Source organism: Peromyscus eremicus, chromosome 1 (genome assembly GCF_949786415.1).
Source record: "Peromyscus eremicus chromosome 1, PerEre_H2_v1, whole genome shotgun sequence".
Classification (NCBI taxonomy): domain Eukaryota; kingdom Metazoa; phylum Chordata; class Mammalia; order Rodentia; family Cricetidae; genus Peromyscus; species Peromyscus eremicus.
Window position 1 is genome coordinate 133678485 of NC_081416.1, and position 20824 is coordinate 133699308.

General features: G+C 42.6%; 2 protein-coding genes across 2 annotated transcripts in view; one reads left to right on the forward strand and one right to left on the reverse strand.

The window, feature by feature from the left end:
• Mcee (methylmalonyl-CoA epimerase) overlaps positions 1-2903 on the reverse strand; it is a 28693-nt gene extending 25790 nt beyond the window's left edge. The window contains exon 1 of the mRNA XM_059273448.1: positions 2712-2903. Coding sequence (XP_059129431.1) covers positions 2712-2757 — 46 coding nt within the window. The 5' untranslated portion in view covers positions 2758-2903. The remainder of the gene's footprint in view (positions 1-2711) is intronic.
• A 365-nt stretch (positions 2904-3268) lies between these two features.
• On the forward strand, positions 3269-19561 carry Mphosph10 (M-phase phosphoprotein 10). Its single transcript, XM_059273437.1, has 11 exons — positions 3269-3547; positions 5226-5907; positions 6489-6637; positions 8121-8289; positions 10261-10402; positions 11773-11840; positions 13124-13261; positions 15252-15362; positions 17315-17422; positions 18769-18999; positions 19338-19561. The coding sequence occupies exons 1-11, from the start codon at positions 3459-3461 to the stop codon at positions 19485-19487; spliced, it is 2037 nt and encodes a 678-aa protein (XP_059129420.1). The 5' UTR covers positions 3269-3458; the 3' UTR covers positions 19488-19561.
• Positions 19562-20824: the final 1263 nt, after the last annotated feature.

A 20824-nucleotide genomic window follows, 5' to 3' on the forward strand; every position in this document is an offset into this window, starting at 1 on the left:
CCACTTTCCCCCCTTAACCCTTCCCTGTCCTGACACTGCCTACATTATAAACTGTCACTGATCATAAGACGTACGTGTTAATTATCAGTTACCTCATAATCATACGCTTTAATATATTCATAACTATACTTATAGTAATGATTAATGACAGAAATAAACTTCATTTAGCCTCATATATATCTGAGGCTTTGAAACAAGTAACTACAAAGTTTGTCTAATCCAGGTACACGTAATGATAATGGTCCTCAAACTCTTCAGAGATTTGCTAAATAAGACATTCCAAAATGTTTAATTAAAAAAAAAGCTTTTCATAATAGAGAGACATGCCAGCTCCTGGCAGAACCCCTAATCTTCTCTAGGAAAGATGGATGGGCACAGAAGAACTACTCCTGTAGCTTGCTTTAAATGTGGTAACCTTAACCACTGAGTGAAAAACTGTCCTTCACCTTTACTGCTGCCAAGACCCTGTCCAAACAGTGGACAAGCAGGACACTGGGGAGTTGATTACCCCACTTTGATTAGACAAGGTAGGGTGCCCTTGTCTGTCAGGAAAGTCTATCGGATCTCCTGAGCTTGGCAGCCAAACATCCATGCTGCCCTGAGACCTCTGTCCCCAACAACCATGGAGGAACCTAGGATGACTGTTCAGGTATCCAGTACATCTCTGTCATTTTAATTGATGCAGAAATCATTTAAGTTATACTTCCTACTCAAACTTATCCTTCACAGATCTCTGACAACATTGATGATGAACTGTAGCTTTAACAACAAACACTCAGTCCATTTCATGTGTACAGTTGGCCTTGCTGACAGGCCTCACACTAATAAAGACTTAAAGTTTCTAAAGTTTATAAAAAAAAAAAAAAAGAAAGAAAGAAAGAAAACCAGACCAGTAAGTTATGTAGGTCAAGGAAAATGAATGATACAAGGTATGCAGGTCTAAGATAGGCCTAAAATTATGACAATATGTGTTAAGGTCTAAAAATATAAAGGTTTAAGCCATGAAAGTTTGAGATGTAAAAGCTTAAGTTGTGATAAGAAAGTAATATAAGGTATATGAAAAGTTGTTTAAGATTTCTTTCCTTTTCTCTATGCCACTGTTGGGGGTCCCCCTCACCCTCACCCATAGTCAGAATACACAATCAGTCCTCTAGACACCTCCAGATTCCTCCCTTAACTTGCTCCTTTCAAGACTTTTTTTCTTATTCCCTCATGTCCTATTCTAGGACTGAGCTACTTGTCTCCACCCAGATCCTCAATTTTTAATGTCATTAGGGTATGTCTGACAAGTAATACCTACTTTTTAAGAGAGACCTTGCTAAGAGAGAATATCTGATTCTGCCTTAGAAAATATTTGCAAAAAACAAAAACAAAAACTTAAGATGAACTAAGACGGTGACTTATATTTGACCAGGTATATAGAAAACATATCAACAAGAAGTATTAGCAAAACTTCAGCGTTAGCTGTTAACCAGAAAATCATTTTAACTACTGTGCTCTGCTGAATCAGGCAGTGGTGGTACACGCCTTTAATCCCAGCATTTGGGAGGCAGAGACAGGCAGATATTTGTGGGGTGTGTGTGTGTGTGTGTGTGTGTGTGTGTGTGTGTGTGTACTAAACTGATTATAAGGCAGCTATATCTATCTATTAAGGTTACTTTTTTGTTTTTTCTTTTGCCTTGCCTTGGGGACTTGTTAGGACAGAAAAGGAATTTTGTGCCAGGTGGTGGTGGCACACGCCTTTAATCCCAGCACTCATGAAGCAGAGGCAGGAGGATCTCTGTGAGTTCGAGGACCGCCTGGGCTACAAAGTGAGTTCCAGGAAAAGCGCAAAACTACACAGAGAAACCCTGTCTCCAAAAAAAAAAAGAAAGAAAGAAAAAAGAAAAGAAAAGAAAAGAAAAGAAAAGAAAAGGAACTTTGTGATTGGCCAGAAGGGCTAGAGGGATTAAAAAAAAAAAAAGCAAATTTAGTTTGAGCGCCGACTCTGAAAGATGACTAGCAGTGTAGGTTTCAGCAGATGAGCAGACCGAACTTTCCAGGCAGGAAGTATAATATTAACAAAAGTTCATTAACAAAAGTTCATTGCCCTGAATACCTTTTGAGCACGCTAGTTAAAGGATTTGTCACAAATGTAACGAAGTAACTCTGGAACGACATTGCCTTATATTTTCTTCCAAACAGAAAATCTCAGACTGAGGGCAGTAACTGCCACCATAAAGGAAGAAAATAAAATGGAAGAAGAGAAAGTGAGACAGGCAGAAAACTTGGCCATCTGTCACTACGATTCTGCTTATGCAATAAAAGACATGGAGGTCAAAAGAACTCAAAGAACTTACAAATCCTTCTGAACGGTCCTTTCCTCTTTATGTCAGATGAAAAATATAAGGGGGTAGGTGCATAAGACATGCTAGGACTCGGAGAGACTTTTCAGGACTCTCCACTTCGTTGGTTTCTCCTGTCTCTTACAGCAGAGTCCCCTCCTGATTTACTGCTGTCCCAGCCTTGCCTGTGCTCCTGGGCAAGGTTACCTGTCTGGTCCACGTTTGCCAAGGGCAACCCAATAGCAGGGAGACGGACAATACGGAACTTCAGCGCTAAGGGAACGAAGCTCCGGGAGCCCAGTGTTTCAGACCCAGGCCTTGGCCACCCGCGGCCTCCCGTCCAGCGCGACCTGCGCCCCGGCGCCCCTGACGATGCCCGGTATTCACCTGTAGCGCTCGCAGCCAACAGGGCGGCCTTCACTATATGCTTCATCTCCTGAAGCAATGCACTTGCTTGCACAGCGACCTAGTAGGGCAGAGTGGACTGGGAAGGCGGGCAGGGGGCGGGGACTGAGGCCTGGGGGCGTGTTTAAAGCTTATGTGGGCGGGGAAAAACGGCCAGGGGCGGGGCGCGAGTCCAGGGGCGGAAACACCCTATTGGGGGCTGGGACATCCTGTCTGGGTCTTGACCTATGGCTGAAGAGAGCAGGGAAAAATTCATGGGCAAGGGGCGGGGCATGAGGTCAGGGGCGGGGCCACAAGACCAGGAGTTTGACTGGTGTCTACAGAGGGCGGGAAAAACGACGCAGTGACAGGGCTCGGGACCGCGATCTTTGCGGATGCTGCGTGAAGCGAGCTGCTCTTCCGTTACTTTGAAATGCTTATTGGATCGATAGCAGAAACAGAAAGCAATCACTCGACATCACTTGCAGTTCTCTTAGAAATACAGAACAAGGCATTTGGAGAAAGAGCCAAGGCGCTTGGGACGACCAATAGCGCTTTTCGGTTTCCTGCCCCGCCTCCACGCATGCCCAATAGGAAGGTTCGCAGTGCTATAGGCACCGTCTGGATGCAGGGCCGGAACCTGTGCGTGGCGGAACCTTTGGCTCTGAGCTTCAGGTTGCGGAAGGTGCATGTTTGTCGCGCGGCTTCCGGCCGGCTCTCAGCCCTCGCGTGGTGCCGTAGTTCACAGCTATGGCACCTCGCGTGACCCGCCGACAGACCCTGGAACGGTGTCTGAGGGAAATCAAGAAAGCCACCAGCCGACCCGAGTGTTTCCTCACGTAAGTTCAGATCCAGGCCTGGGAAAGCGGCCCGCATCGCACGGGTGCCGGGCGGGCAGGCGTTCGGCAACTTCTGAAAGACAGGAAGGGAAGTGCAGGTCCCTTAACCCCAATTTCAGACAGTTTTTATTCTCTTGGCGTGTCAAAAGTTTATTAGTGAGAGCCGGACAGTGCATATCTCTTAGGTGTATGTTATTGAAATAAAGCTCAATTATTAGCGTCCAGAGAGACGCTACCTTATTGCGTGCTAATTGCACTTCTGAATGTGTGTCCCAAGATACCCACCGCTTACCAGTCATTAAGCTTTATTGAAAGTACGTACTTGGTGCTTGTCAATTATGCACTTTCACGACTGAGTTTGAAAATTAGGGCAGACTTCTATGTTTCTTCCTAGCACTTCGATTAAAGTCTGTAAAACTATGACTCAGATTTTTATTGCAAATCCATACTCTTTAGCATCACAGATTCACTGTGTCCAAAATAGAACCCCCCCTCCCTCATATACTCTTCTCTCCCCTGAAGTCATTTACCCATTCCTACTACCTAAGTTACCTTTACTGCCTCAGTAAATGACACTTCTGTCATTTTATTTATCCATAGTCAGATTGTCTGCTTCCTGGGTGTCATCATTTTTCTCTATTTCTTGTATTTCCTCTGCCTGATTCGTTAGCATCCTGTGAATCCTGTCTACAGTATATTTAGACTTTGGTTCCTATTTGCCATACTCACTGTTGTGACTCCAACATAGACCTCTGACATCCTTTGGGAAGCTGCTTAAGTTTCCTCACACATCTACCATTATTATTATTTCTCTTTCCAAATTGTAAGTCATCATTTCATCCTTCCCCTTGCAGCTTTCTGTGTTCTCGTTATACTTAAAGTGACCCTGGTCTGGGTCCTGGTCCCACGCCACACACACACACACACACACACACACACACACACACACACCATCCATAATCTCAGGTTCATACTCTGCTTCTTTAATCACACTGTAGCTGTTTGGGTCTTGTTGTTCTTCACATTGCCTGAACTCTTATCTTTTCCAGGGAATATATTCTAAATGTTTCTTAGAACCAGAATACATGTTTCCAGATCTTTTTTAGGTAGTCACTTTTACCCGTAGGTCTCAATCTGTAGATCTCATTTCAGAGGTCATATCCTTAGAGAAATTTTCCCAAACTTACAGCCAAATGGTAATCACTTGTCAGGTGAGTAATAAAAAGTGTATGTTATGTAGCAGGTTTGAGAATTCCTTTTGTTTTGTTTTTGGAGACAGGATTTCTCTGGTGTAACTTTGGCTGCCCTAGAACGCACTCTGTAGACCAGGCTGGCCTCGAACTCACAGAGATCCACCTACCTCTCCCTCCTGAGTGCTGGGATTGAAGGTGTGCACCACTACCGCCCAGCTGCAGGTTTGAGAATTTGAGGCTGACTTAGTGGTTATCTCCAGGCAAGTAGATGAGTAGTGACTGTCCAGCCTACAAGCTATGCAGCAAAGTCAGATACTTCTGGCTCACCAGCAAGATACACATTGTTGGGATCCAGGGTCTTTACTTAAAATTGATGCTTCATTTACATTTTATTTTGCAAATAAGGTATGTTTTTTATTTTTTCTTTTATTTCAGAATGCTTGATATTATTGTATATAATTCATCTCAATCTTCTTTCCCAATAGGATTCAAAATGGACTAGCATCAAACTTCACTTCTCTAACAAAAGTTCTTTATGATTTTAATAAAATATTAGAGAGTGGCCGAATAACTGGAAGTCCTTTACAAAAACTTGAGATAAATAGTTTTGATGATGAGCAGATTTGGCAACAACTAGAATTGCAAAATGAACCAATCTTAGAATACTTCCAAAATGCAGTTAGTGAAACAATTGAGGATGAAGATCTCAGCCTTCTCCCAGAGAGTGAAGATCAGGAGTGTGAAGAGGAGGCCTCAGAGCTGGAGGTCGACAGCCAGGAGAACCTAGAGACTGATGTGGAGGAGGAACAGCTGTCAGATGTGGGTAGTGATGTTCCTAAAGGGGGTGAGAGACCTAAAAGCTCAGGCAGATCTGACCCAAGGACAAGTCCCATTTTCAGTGATGAGGACTCAGACCTTGACTTTGATATTAGCAAACTGGAACAGCAGACCAAGATGCAAATCAAACCACCTGGAAAACCAAGAGAAAAGTCTGTAGTGGACGACAAATTCTTCAAACTCTCTGAAATGGAGAACTTTTTAGAAAAAGTAGAAAAAGAAGAGGAAAAAAGACCTGAGGATGAAGAGGAGGAGGAAGATATTGACCTTTTTGAAGACATTGATTCGGATGAAGATGAGGGAGGGCTGTTTGGACGCCAGAAAATTAAGGTAAGGTTTTAGGAAGAGAAACTTTTAAATGTCATATTTTCCTAGGGAGAGATTTAGTGTGCCTCAAAATTCATTCGAGCACAAACGAAGTATTGAAGAAATTAATTAAATTTAAAAGCTAAGCAGTGGTGCAGGATATAAACATTTTAAGTGGGAGGCAGAGGCAGGGAAATTATGTGTTCAAAACTAGCCTGGGCTAAGTGATGAGACCCTGCCTCAAAAAACACTCCTCCCATGCACCCTCCAAATAAATATAAAAAAGAAAGAAATGGCTGAGAGAAGCTTTTAACATTTGGAAAATGGGTTGTTGTTTTTTTTTAAATAATGGTAATTAGATGTTTTGAGATATGAAATAGTATATTTTTATTTATGTGTTATGAGTAGGTGTGTACTTCCTTTCAATTTATTAGGCTTCCATTGTGAGGTGGTTAACTAGTTGCTAGTTTCCCTAATAGTTATTTTTGCCTGGGGTAGTGTTAAAGTTAGAAAGCAATTTGTATGTGTGTATAATATGCATAGGCACATGAGTGTTTTTATACAGTTTTCCATCTTTAAACTTTTTAAAAATGTTTTTATTTTAGTCAAATAAAAGTTCCAGAAATCTGAAATACAAAGATTTTTTCGATCCAGTTGAAAGTGATGATGACATCACTAGTGTTATTGATGATGAGCTGGGTTCAAACAAAGAGGAAGGATTTGCGGAGGAAGCAGAAGAAAGCATTTCTGAATCGTGAGCATTTCAAATCTTTCTTTAGTTTGTAAGCAGCAGTGGTCTAGTCATAGATGTAAAATATGTACTCAGAATTGTCAAATACATAATAGAAGTTAGACTCTATATCTAGTAGAAGGTTCTCTGATATCAGACAGCTAGAAAAATGTCTCTGAATTTCAAGGGACATGGTGATTATTTAAAGAAGAAAATTTGCACCAGCAGTAGCAGTTAGCCTTTTATATTATAAGTAAGGACCTTGCAATTGGGTTTTGAGCTAATAAAACATTGTTTTTGTTTTTTTGGTTTGGTTTGGTTTGGGTTTTTTTTGTTTGTATGTTTGGTTGGTTGTTTTTTGTTTTTCTGAGACAGGGTTTCTCTCCGTAGCCCTGGTTGTCCTGAAACTCACTCTGTAGACCAGGCTGGCCTGGAACTAGATTCACCTGCCTCTGCCTCCCTAGTGCTGGGATTAAAGGCGTGTACCACCGCTACCACCCCTCCCCCCATTATTTTATTAAAAAAGTTTTTTTAAAGTTTATTTTATGTGTATGAGTTTTTGTTTACATGTATGTCTGCTCACCAAGTGTGTGTTTGGTGCCTGCAAAGACCAAAAGAAGGTGTCAGATCCCCTGGGACTGGACATATCAAGGCACTGGATAGTTGTGTACATGTGGGTGCTGGGAATTGAGTCCAGGTCTTCTGGAAGAGCAGCCAGTGTTCTTAGCCATCTTTCCAGCTCCTAATGTTATCTTTAAGTAAGCGTTTTGTATCATGAGTTGATGAATAATGTATTCCCTGTATTAATGCTTTCTATTCTGTTTCTAAATAGCAACCATTTCACCTAAAGATCGCTTCCTTAGCCAGGTGTAATGGTGCATGCCTTTGATCACAGCACTTGGGAGACAGAGACAGGGGGATTTCTGTGAGTTTTAGGGTAGCCTAGTCTATTAAGGGAGTTGAGCCAGTGAGATGGTGACTTAGTAGATGAAAGTACTTGCCATGCAGCCTGGTGACCTAAGTTTGATCCGCTAAACCCACAAGTTTTTCTCTGACCTCCACGTGCATGTTGTGGTACACATATCGCCCACACATGTCATGCATACAAAATAATAATAAATAAATTAAAATTAAAAAAAAAGAGAATTCCGGGGGCTGGAGAGATGGCTCAGAGGTTAAGAGCACTGGCTGCTCTTCCAGAGGTCCTGAGTTCAATTCCCAGCAACCACATGGTGGCTCCCAACCATCTATAATGAGATCTGGTGCCCTCTTCTGGCCTGCAGGCATACATGCAGACAGAACATGGTATACATAATAAATAAATCTTAAAAAAACAAAAATTTAAAAAAAAAAAAAGAATTCCTTTTGTTCCTTGGAGCCTTAGCTACCCTGGAAGTTCTGAATATTGAATGGCATTAGGTGTTAAAAATTTATCATCGGAATATTTATCTTTGTATTCATAGTGGTTTGTAGTGTTCTCCCTTTGATAACCGTCTTGCTGTTGTAGGGATGAAGATAACGACCTGGAGGAAAGTGAGGATGGTGAGCAACATAAAGAAGGCTTGAAAAGAGTGACCTTTGCTTTGCCAGAGGATGAGGATGAAGATACAAGTCCCTTAGCTGTAAAACAAGAATCTGATGAAGTCAAATCCTCTTTTGAAAAGAGACAGGAGAAGGTAATTCCTAGGAATTCTGTTATATATTCAACATGGTGGAAACTCACTAACCTACTCTTTTAAAAACAAAGGCCTTGGGCCGGGCAATGGTGGCACACGCCTTTAATCCCAGCACTCGGGAGGCAGAGCCAGGCGGATCTCTGTGAGTTCGAGGCCAGCCTGGGCTACCAGGTGAGTTCCAGGAAAGGCGCAAAGCTACACAGAGAAACCCTGTCTCGAAAAACCAAAAATTAAAAAAAAAAAAAAAAGATCTTGCTCACTAAAGATTACGTGTACTGAGCTAGGTATTGTGCATTCCTGTAAATCCAGTCTTGGGAGGTTGAGGTAGGAGGATTGTATCCAGTTCAAGGACAACCTGAGTTACATAGTGAGCCTCAAACCTGCCTGGGCTATGTAGCCTACCCTCTCTCATTAAAAAAAGAAAAACCTGCCAGGCGGTGGTGGCACACACCTTTAATCCCAGCACTTGGGAGGCAGAGCCAGGTGGATCTCTGTGAGTTCGAGGCCAGCCTGATCTACAGAATGAGATCCAGGACAGACACCAAAGCTACACAGAGAAACCCTGTCTCAAAAAAAAAAAAAAAAAGAAGAAGAAGAAGGAAGGAAGGAAGGAAGGAAGAAAGGGAAAGTATCCTGCATGTACTGTATATAGATATCACATAAGAAGCATCTTATCGTTTGTATAAGTTGTGCCTCCATTTCCTAGCCTGTAGCCTTGACTTTGGAGCCAGATTTGTGAAATCTTTTTTCTCTGTGCTTGTTTTCCTGTCTGGGATGCTTCTTCTCAGTCATCCTGTGACTCTCTTTTAACTGTTTCAGCTGCTGCAGGAGGTATGTCTCTTAAATGAATGCCAGACAGATGATGGGCAACTTGATTTTAGTACTTTTAACTTGGCTCTTGTCCTTTGGGTCTGTCATTTATTCATGTTAGAATTACATCACACAGAAATGAGAGCAAGTAGAAAGTGAAATATCAAGATTACCTAAAGAATTGTTTTTCAAAAGCAATTCAAATTAAGTTCAGGATTGTCACTGTGTCCCTAGAAGAGATAGGAAGTCTAGAGGCAATAACTTTATAAGGAGTTACTACCCTAGTGTCTTCCCACCCCCGACCACCCAAACATATTTGGTTTCACCAAGGAATTATGCAAACCTTCAAGAAATAAATAATTAATGTTTAGTTGATGCCCACATATAAAAAGTAAAGCAGAATTTATAGACAGGACTAACTGTATCTGACTCATGTAAACATGTAAATATCCACGTTGTCTAGCCTCATTCTTGGGTGGTGGTACACAAATCCAAAATAATGAGAGAGCAATGCCACCAAATCAGAAGAGCCTCAATTATTTAATTCAGTATAAGGTAATCAAGCATAATTCTCGGCTTCAGAGATCGTGCTCCATGGATGTCAAGGAGATTTAACCATATTTTATTCATTTTTTTTAATTCAGTGAACTACAAATACATCAGGTCCAAAGCTGCTGTCATGGTTACTGGCCAGATTCTAGAAACATCTTTTTAACAAGAGTCAGACAAAATGTCCACTGTGACCTACCATCTATTTTAGACTTGTCAGTGTGGCATCAAAAGCAAAAGCTGAGGAAGGCTGCAGTGAAAGTGTTGTTCCTTGCAGAGGATCCTGGGCAGACCTAACAAGTGAGCAGAAGGGCGAGTGGAAAACAGGAGGACTTGAAGATAGGACCGGCCTTGTGTCTGCTGATGGCTCTAAGATGGTCTGTTACAGGAGAGAAGAGACGTTCAGGTGCAGAGTCAAGAGCCAGGCTCCATCAGAGCGAATATTTCAGACAAAATTCACTTAGGATGTTGTAATAATTAAGCATGCTAGTGGCTTGTGCAGATTTAGATCATTGGAATAGAACAGAGCCCCCAAATAGACCCAGTGCTTCTGGAGAGCTTGGTACATTAGTAAGTATAGCACTTCAACGTAACTGCTGTCTTATTTCCTAGATGAATGAGAAAATCGCATCTTTGGAAAAAGAGTTGTTGGAAAAAAAGCCTTGGCAGCTTCAAGGGGAAGTGACGGCACAGAAGCGGCCAGAGAACAGCCTGCTGGAGGAGACGCTCCACTTTGACCATGCTGTCAGGATGGGTATGGTGCCTCCTGCGCTTCTGCAGCTGCCTTCCTCTGGGCTTTTTCTGTAGTTCCAGTTCAGAAAGATTCTGAGTCATGTCTGTTTTCTTCCTGCTTTTTGTTGTAAAAATTTGCAACCATACAGAAAAGTATAGTGGATATCTGTATGCCATTTAACTGAATTCACCAGTTGGTAACAGTTTACAGTCTTTGCATTAGGTCTCCAGTGTATGCCCCTCCCCCATCATTAAAATGAATTGTCAGGAGCTGGGGAGATGGCTCAGTGGGTAAAGTTCTTGCTCTGCAAGCATGTGGACCCAAGTTGGGATTCCCCAGCACCCACACAAACAGATCCTGTAATCTTAGCACTGAGGAAGCAGAGATGGGAGAATGGCTGGAGATTGCTGACCAGTTAGTATAGGGGAATTGATGTCTGTAGGTTCAGTTAGAGGCCCTGCCTCAAAAAATAAGGTGGAGGGCATTCAAGCAAGGTCCCAGCCTCGACCTCTGGCCTACACATGACACATTGCAAGTGTGCACATGCGTGTACTCACTCAGAAGAACAACTGCCAATATCTTGACACTTAACTGCTAAGGAGGGTGTCCCAGGGCATTGGGATGGAAATGTTGTCCTTTACCATCTCCATTCAAGTTTACAGCTATAGCTCAGTTGGTGGAATGCTTGCCTAGAATGCTTGAATTCCTGGATATGACCCCTTGTATTGCAGAAAGCAGGCATGGTGGCCTATCTTAGCACATGAGAGGTTGAGGCAGAAGGATCAGAAGTTCAAAGTCATCTTCAGGTTACTTGGCAGGTTTGAGACCAGTTTGGGCTGTGTGAGACCCTGTTTCAGTACACACACACACACACACACACACACACACACACACACAAACACGGAGTTCTGCATTTGAACCTTTTTCTTCCTTCCTTCCTTCCTTCCTTCCTTCCTTCCTTCCTTCCTTCCTTCCTTCCTTCCTTCCTTCCTTTCTTCCTTTTTTAATAGATATTTTCTGCATAGCTCTGTCTTGAAACTCACTCTGGAGACCAGGTTGGCCTTTAACTGAGATCCGCCTGCCTCTACACTTAAAGGCGTGTGCCATCACACCCAGGTTTGAACTTAATGGATACAAAAAAGAACTTGCTTAGATAGCCAGGGTTTACAGTTTAATTGTGAACAAGTCAGTGTACTGTGACAGGGTGCAGGCCTAGAAACAGAGTACTGTAAGAAATTCTCCACTGTCTGATTTAGAATGTGTAGGGTTGGCCTAAGAACTTGTATTTTTAGTACGTTCCAAGGTGCTGCTTATGTTGTGAGTCCAACAAGGGTTTGAGAATCCCTGGTCTGACGTGCATTTTTCTAACAAACACTTTATGTTTCTTTTAGCCCCTGTAATCACAGAGGAAACTACCCTCCATCTAGAAGATATCATTAAACAGAGGATAAGAGATCAGGTCAGTAAGAATGGAGTGGATTTTAATTTAATTCTCACTGTAATATTTAGAAATAATGCTTTCTTAATTTTTATTTGATCCTCTTGACTTTAAAGCCCTGACACTGGACACAGGGATTTTCGCCTTCACTGTAGGACATAGCTCTTTGTTCATACCCAAGAATGTAAGGTGCCTGATGGGACGGTGGCCAGGGCCATTGCTAGTACTGTCTGTTCTGAGTCTTGTTGACTGGATGGTAATAGGGCTTATGATGGACATCTGGCTTGCTGTGGTCAAACCCATGACCCTTCCTCCGTCTGGGCACAGTATCTGCTGTAATAAATCAAGGGTGGATTTTTTTAGATATTAATGGCCCAGCAAAGAATTTTTGGGAGTTGATCTGGTTTTGTAAGCTTAGAATAAAAACAGGCATTATATGATAAGTATATGACACGTCTTACTAGAGATGCTTCCTTAATGTGTCGAAAATGGAGGAGCAAGAAGAGCAGAGGGTTTGATATGAGAGGATCTGAGAAGATCTTAAAATTTGAAATGAAGTACAGAACCTAGGTTAATTTAATCACATAGTAAGGTGGGCTGAAGAAATGGCTCTAAAATAAAATAATCTAAGGGCTGGTGGTGTGGCTCTGGTAGAGCTCTTGCTTGTCATATGCGAGGCTCTGGTTCAATTCCTAGCAAATGGTTACAAGGAAATTAAAGTGGGTAATAAGAGAAAGACTAATTTTAAAATAAATACAGAAGGATATTTGGGCTACTGTCCTCTTTGCTCTTCATCATGCTTTATTATTTGCTACTTGAGAAGAAAAAAATCACTTTTTTTTTTTTCTTTTGAGAGAGGGTCTCACTGTGTAGCCCTGGCTGTGTAGACCAGGCTTGTTTAGAACTCACAGATCTACCTACCTGTGCCTCTGAAGTTCCAGGATTAAGGTGTAGGCCATCGCATCTAACACTTTTTTAGTTAGTATTATTATTATTGGGACAGGGTTTCACGTGCCCATAGATGGCCCTGGAGCTCACTAAATAGCTTGAGATGACCTTGAACTTCTGATACTCCTGCTTCAACCTTTGAAGTACTGGTATTGTGGGTATGGACTACCATACCCTGTTTATGTGGGGTTGAGGATGAACCCAAGGCTTTATGCATGCCAGACAAGCATTCTACCACCTGAGTTGTGTCCCTGCCCCAGATAATCACTTTTGAAGTTGAAAATTAATTTCTTTACTATGGTTCTTACGGAGCATGGAAATCAATGTTGGAGTCTATGAACATATTTGCATTTCAGGCTTGGGATGATGTAGAACGAAAAGAAAAACCCAAAGAGGATGCGTATGAATATAAGAAGCGTTTAACGTTAGACCACGAGAAGAGCAAGCTGAGTCTTGCTGAGATTTATGAGCAGGAGTATATCAAACTTAACCAGGTAAGCTGACCTCCAAGGCCAGGCTGTGACTACTAAAGGGTAGAAGAGGAGAAGCCGATCTTCAGTCAGTCCTGATCTAATCCAGCTCTCAGATACCTGTGCAACAGCACATGCTGGGAGCAGAGGGCTCTAATGTTCCCCTGAATGCAAGGGAGGTGGGGCTTGTTCTGTAAAGAGCATTGGCAATCTTAATTTGTATAGTCAGCTATTGACTTTCCAGCAGTTATTTTACGGTATTGTTATTCTAAAATCATATTTATTGGTATTTGAAGTAATTGATGTATTTCATATCTTTATGAAATGATCTTGATCTTTAGGCTGTTTTTATTTGTTTGTCTTTTCTTAAATTCTAAAATGAATCTAGTTAAATAGCAGGACAAGTACATATCCTGGGAAGACTTCTTTCTTCACCCTGGGTTTACTAGGATGAGCGTTGATGACACGTCATCTGACCTGGGCCCCAGGCACAGAGCCAGTAACTTCTTACTCCTGTGCCCCCACCCCATCCCCACCCCAGCCTCTGCCTCCGGCTTAATTATAAAAAACAAAAGCCAGCAAACAAAAGCCCATGTTAGCCTTTCACAGTGCACACTGGGGGCCAAGGGAAGAACAAATAAAAAATTACCTGACTCTGTAGAATTAAATGAGTGTCGTTTCCATATTAGTGTGATTAATCTGAATAAATCTTGAACAGATTACATTCATATAACATAAAAAACATTTTTTGACACAAACAGTGTCAGACAAGATGGTGCACTCCTAAAATCCTAGAGCTCAGAAGACTCATAAGGATGATCATATTTTGAGTTGGTTCTGTGCTACATAGTGAGACTGTCTTGAAAAACCAAAACTAAGTAAATGAATAATTCAGAAGCACCTGTTGTAGTTTTTCTCTGTAGTTCCCCAATCCTTGCTCACCAATCTGCCGCTTCCTATTCCTTCCCCTCTGCTATCTTACACTCGAGTTCTGTGAATTTGCCTGTTTTGGACATTTTGTATAAATAAAGTCACACACTGTGTGACTTTCATTTTGCATTATGTCTTTATGTTGGCAGCATATATCAGCACTTCGTTCCTATTTTCTTGTTGGATAATGTTCCGTTTATATATGTCCACGGTTTCTTGATTATTCTTCAGTTGATGAGCATGGAAACTTTTCCCACCTTCTGGATATAGTAAATCCTACTTTGTGTGTGTGTGTGTGTGTGTGTGTGTGTGTGTGTGTGTGTGTGTGTGTGCGCGCGCGCGCGCGCGCATGCTTAAGTTTATCTACTTTAGTGTCCTTGGGTTTGTGTCAGGAGGGAAATGCTCTTTAACCTTCTGTGAGCTGCCAAGCTTGCTGCCATTGTGGCTACCTCATTTTACTTTGCTACCAGTAATTGCCAGGGTTCAAATTTCCTCTTCCTCACTAACATTTGTTAATTTTCCTTAAATTTAGTGATCCTACTGTGGGTAGCTTAACCTTTGGCGGAAAATACTCAAGGACTTAAAGTATTAGTTCTTAATGTCAGAGGTAATGGGTACTAAATGTACGCCCCTTGTGGTCTTTGCTAGGCATTGGCAGCATTATGTGCTGATACCTTTAATTTTCCTTTTGGAACCTTCTTCTCTCCTTCCTTTTTAAAACAAAGTAACACTATGTAACCCAAACTGGTCTTGAGTTCGCAGTACTCCTGCCTCAGTCCAGAGTGTTGGGAATTACTGATAGCACCGTCATCCCTGGTTGGGGTGTTTTTGTTTTTGTTTTTTGTTTTTGTTTGAGACAAGATCTCACTATGTAGTCCTGTCTGACCCCAAGCTCACAGAGATCTGCCTGCCTCTGCCTCTCAAGTACTGGAATTAAAGGATTGTGCCACCACGTTGAGCTGGAATGCTGCTGGATAGTTAAAGTTGTGGTTCTGAGAAACTAGGGGTACTCTCATTGCCTATAACATTTTATCTGTGGTCCACTATTAAACTACTTCATCTGATACTGACCTTACTCACTTAGCAAAAAACTGAAGAAGAAGAAAATCCAGAGCATGTAGAAATTCAGAAGATGATGGATTCTCTCTTCCTAAAATTGGACGCCCTATCAAACTTCCACTTCATCCCCAAACCGGTATGTGAATTAACCGTTCAGTGTAAAAAACAGCATGTGTAAACTTAATAGCTCTGAGCTCTGGGGAGTCCCGCTTTTCAGTTTGTATGAGGACACACTCCTGTAAGTTACAACAGGGCTTCTGTAAGTGAGGCTCACTTTGTTTCTGGGTTAATTCTGCCTTCTGTACTGCTTCACCCCGATCTCCAGCAGGCCCCTCCCTGGTCACCTTCAGTTCTGAGCCTCAATGGTTCCTCCTCTCCTGACCCTGCCAGTTGTGTTCAATTGTGTGATGGTGTCTGTCTCTCATGTTGATTGATGCCTGCTGCAAGTCATGTTAGGTACTGTTTACATCACTTTCACTGCCCAAAACACTAAGGTGGTTTTACTGGTTTGCACATGAGCAAACTGAAGCTTGGAATGTGGGAGGGCAGAGCTAACACTGGGCCCATGTGCTCTGCACTGCTTACTGTGTTCTGTCCAGTGCCAGGCTTCTCAGCCCCCTTTCCAGTCTGGGTCCTTCCTGGGCTGACTGAGAATCTCATGACTCCCTGAAACTCTGTCTACTTATGAAACAGGCTGCACCACCTGCCAGTGTTGTTCACGTGTCGCCCTTTGGTGTCTCTTGTGAAGGTGTTTAAATGTTAAGAACTAAAGACTGATCTAGATGTCAGAAGCATGCAGAGGCCTAAGGAAAACATCAGGTGTTTTCCTCTGTTGCTCCTTTTGATACAAGGTCTCTTCATTGATTGAGTCTGAAGGTCACTGTTTCAGATAGACTGATTTGTCAGTGAGCCTCCAGATGCTGCCTGTCTCCCCTTCCCCAGCGCTGGACACAACAGGCATGTGCAGATATGCCCGCTTCTTATATGGAGACTGGTGATTTGAATTTAGATCCTCCATCTTTTGTAGTAAGCACCTAGCCAAGAAACCATTTCCCTGGCCTCTGTTTTTGCCTCGGTTTAAAAGATGTTCTTGTTTTGCGTTTTAACTTTTCAGCAATGCCCATGGCTGTTATAGGTTCTTCTCATATTTTTTTCGTATCCGGGTCTCTGCAGACACGAACTGTTCACCAGCTGCCATGTTGTATTGTGTCTTGAGATTGCCTCTGTTTCTGTTTGATTGTGGGGGAGCACAGAATTTCTCATGAATATCTTAAGCAGTGGCCCAGTTGAAAGAGATTTTTTTTTTTTTCACATTCCATGTTTTCTTGCTTAGACTCTAAGATCCTGTCCTATTTCTCATGTGTTTTTGCTCTCTTGACATTTCCCTGGAACATTGTCCTCTGGGTGTGGCTTGAACACTGTTATCTTGAAATGACAAGTTGCTGTGATTACCCGTACAGCTCCTCACGAGATTGAGTGCATTAACATTCCCTCATGTACGTTATTTTAGTTTTCACAAACAGTTTATACCATTTCATGCTAATATATAAAGATAGGTTTCCAGTAGTTTTTTTTTTTGATTGTTTATCAAATAATCTATATTTTTCTCATAAGCATTTTTTCATATATTTCTTCAGAGAGCTTAGATTTTTTTCATAACAAAAGGCAAGATGATAATAAGTCGATATATTTTATTAAGTAGATGGGATTGCATGGGAATGCCCCCATAGGTGACGTGGAGCAGTATCTGACTGCATCAGAAACGTAGAGCTCTGGAGCTGTAAGTGCTGTTGGAATGGTCTGATGCTGCCTGTTGTCGGGACTGTCATCCAGTCAGCACAGCAGTGGTTTGGTTTGGTTTGGTTTTCAGTGTGTGTGGGTTTTTACAAATCCTCACATCAAGGCTGCGCGAGGCGACCTAGTAGGAGGAAAAGGGTTCTAAGAGCAGGCGAAAGTCAGAGTCCCCCCCCAAAACACCAAGCCAACAACCATAACATATATGCAGAGGAAGGCAACTCCATAAAGAACTTTTTGGACGATGTTTGCTCCGTTTCCTTCTCCTAGCTAAATGCCTTATCTCTTTTCTAGCCTGTTCCTGAAATTAAAGTTGTATCGAATCTGCCAGCCATAACCATGGAGGAAGTAGCCCCAGTGAGTGTCAGTGATGCAGCCCTCCTAGCCCCAGAGGAAATCAAGGTAAGAAGCTAGGTGGAAATGTTTAGTAACTGCAAGTAAGGTCATTGTAGCCAGATACACATTTATTTAATATGACTCCTTGAGTTTCAGTTTTTATTCCAGTGTATCTCAGTAATTTCTAGGTGTGTCCCCCAACATCCCTGTAACTGAGTTGTACATCCGCGGATTCAGCCAACTGCAGATTGAAACTAATCAGTCAAGAAAACTGAATCTGTGTTGAACATGTGTAAACTTTACAACAGCTATGTGTGTGTAGTGTTTTCATTGTCCCAGGGCTTCACGGGATCCATGCACAGTTTGAAGTGTATGGAAGCATGGAAGTAGGTGATATACATAGTTCATTTTATATACAAGATTGAGCATGTGGGAACTTGGGGTATCTGCAGGGTCCTAGAATTGATCCTCTGACTATGGATGCCTACATAGTGAGAGGAATGATTAGTTACAGAGTACTTAAAAACTCTCGTTTATTCAGACAGATATGAGGATTATTACAAATGTTTTCAAGTACCTGTTTCAGTCCTGTGAAAATCCTGTAATACTTTAGTGTTTGCCCATCTCCACACTGATTTTGTCCATAATAATCATAAAGTGCAGTGTAGTGCTTATCAGCATTGAAGTCTAGACTCCAGTAGACCACTTGGACACTGGAACACATTGGGGTTATACCAGGTGCTGGCATCCTCTGACCCCTGAACATGGAAATTCTTGCCGTACAGAACCTGGCTCTGGCAGGCCCGTGTTCTCCGTTGGAGTGGCATCCGGGTCTTTCTGTCTCACCTGCTTTGTTACATGTACAGCCAGCACTTCTGTCAGAACCTCTGCCATCTTGTGCCAGTGGTAACCTGGCACGATGCGCTGACAGCCCAGGAGAAATGAGGATGTCACTCTTCTCTGGAGACACTCTTCCCTGCTTCCTCTCTTCAGTGATCTCCAGTACCCCCTCATCCAAACCCAGGGGCTGCCATTCACAGCTTAGAGCCAAGGCTGAGTCAGACATGTCCTGTGACCCGTGTTAGAGAGTACCTGTTGGCCAGTACTGTGGGCCTGAGTGCCTAGTTCTCTGTTTCCTTTGTGAGTTCATTTGGGGCTGAACTCCCTCGGAGTCAGTTCTGGCAAAGAACAAAGTATAGGCTGTAGAGTTACCAGAGCTCCTTGGATCCAAACAGGGCTTGCTCTGCATCGTCGCACACTGTGCCACAGGCATCCAGCCATTGGCCACTGTGTGCATGCTCATCTTCTCATCCCTTGACAGATGTTAGACTGGGATAACCAGTAGTAGGGTGGTTGTTTAGGGTTTTTATTTATTTGGTGGGTTTGTTTTGTTTTGTTTTTCTTTTTAATAGGAGAAAAATAAAGCTGGAGATCTAAAAACAGCTGCTGAGAAAACAGCTACAGACAAGAAACGAGAGCGCAGGAAAAAGAAGTATCAGAAGCGTTTGAAAATAAAGGAGAAGGAGAAGCGGAGAAAATTGCTTGAAAAGAGGAACCCAGATCAGCCTGGGAAGTCCACCAGAGCGGCAGCTGCAGAGAAGCTGAAACAGTTGACCAAAACAGGCAAAGTGTCCTTGTTAAAGGTAAGTAGGGAGAGGCGCCGGTTGGGGGACTTGATGGCATGCATTGGGTCGTCTCTCAACTAGGGTGTCAGAGCTGCCTCTGGGTTCTGGAGCACCCTGCTCAGCGGTGGCCTCAGCACCCTCCAGACTTGCTGTAGACCTGTGCAGCGACAGGCCTGGCAGCAAGTTTCCTTCTCCTCTCTTTTCCCTGAGATACAGGGTGTGTGATAATGGTTGAGTTTTTGCAGTGGATTTTCATGTTTGTGCATTGTTCATTGTTGTGATCATAATGTACTGTGGGCTTTGGGTTTTCTCACATAAGCACGTTTTGTAACATCTCTGTTTTGTTTTCACTGCAGGATGAACGGAAAGATAAACCCTTAAAGTCATCTCAGGCATTCTTTTCTAAATTGCAAGATCAAGTAAAAATGCAGATTAATGATGCAAAACAACCAGGAAAGATAAAGAAGAAAAAGCAGGACATTTCTGTTCATAAATTAAAGCTGTAATATATTTGAATTAATGTATAAATCTGTAAGTTTCTGTCATTCTATTTTATAATAAATTCTTGAGATCTATCTTAGTTTGCTTCTGGTTGCCTTGATAAAGACCATGACCAGAGCAACTTGTGGAGGAAAGGGCTATTTCATCTTACAGCTTACAGTCCATCACTGAGGAACTCAAGACAGGAACTTGAAGGCAGGAACTGAAGCAGAGACCTTGGAGAAACACTGTTTACTGTCTTGCTCTCTGTGCCTTTCCCAGCTTGCTTTCTTATACAACCCAGAACCATTTACTCAGGAATTGCACCACCCATAGTTGGCTGGGTCCTCCATCAATCATTAATCCAGGAAATGTCCCACAGACTTCCCTACAGGCCAGTCTTTAAAGCCATTTTCTTAATTAAGTGGTTTTTGGTTTTTTTCTCAGATGATCCTGTCTGCATTAAGTTGACAAAAAAGATGAAGTAAATAACCAGCAGAGACCCATCTTTGCTTGATGGGAACTCCTTGAGACTTCACAGTGCTTTGGCAAATTTAACTGGGAAGCCTCTGTGAGACTCAGGGTGGCACACACATAATCAGAGCCACTCAGGAGATGGAGGCTGGAGGATCAGAAATGCAAGAATTTTGTTAGCTGAAAAGTGAGTTGGAGGTCAGGTTAGATCACACTAGCCCCTAAAACAACAAAAACCAAATAGACCGTCTGGGTTTCTCTGGGTGTGAAAGGGGTCTGAGCTTCTCCATCCCCTTCCTGCATTGGTGCTATCCTGCTGATTCCACTGATGTGCCGTGTTGCCTGCTATGAGACACACCCAGAGCCAGCCACATTCCTCACAACCAGCTGTCTAAGGACATAGTCCTTTGAGTTCTTGGTTTTCTTCTCCTTCTGTTATGACTGTTATTTCACAAAACAACACTTTCATGTATGTGGCGTACATCTTTCACCTTAGGAAAACCTTAATACCTGGACAAAGGGTTACTGCTACAGTTCATAGTAAGATACAGAGAAGACGGATATATGATCTCGAAGGGAGTCCAGAAGCAACAGGCTCAGTACAGCTTAGAGTATGGACTGGCCGTCTTCAGAGTCCCCTGGGTGTTAGCATTTAGGCCTCTACTGGCCTGCCCTTAGGGTCCTGACAGGATGTACCTCAGCTGCAGCCACTAAGAGTACCTCCTGTGCGCATTCGCTACATTTCCTGATAAAAGGCGGCCTTGTACAACCTCCTGTCTCTCCTTTCTCTTTCCCTTCCTCGTCCCCAGGGACTGGTCCCTGCCCCCTTCTCTGCTCCTTCTCTCTCCCCTTCCCCTCAATAAACCTCCTACGTGGACCCTGCTGTATG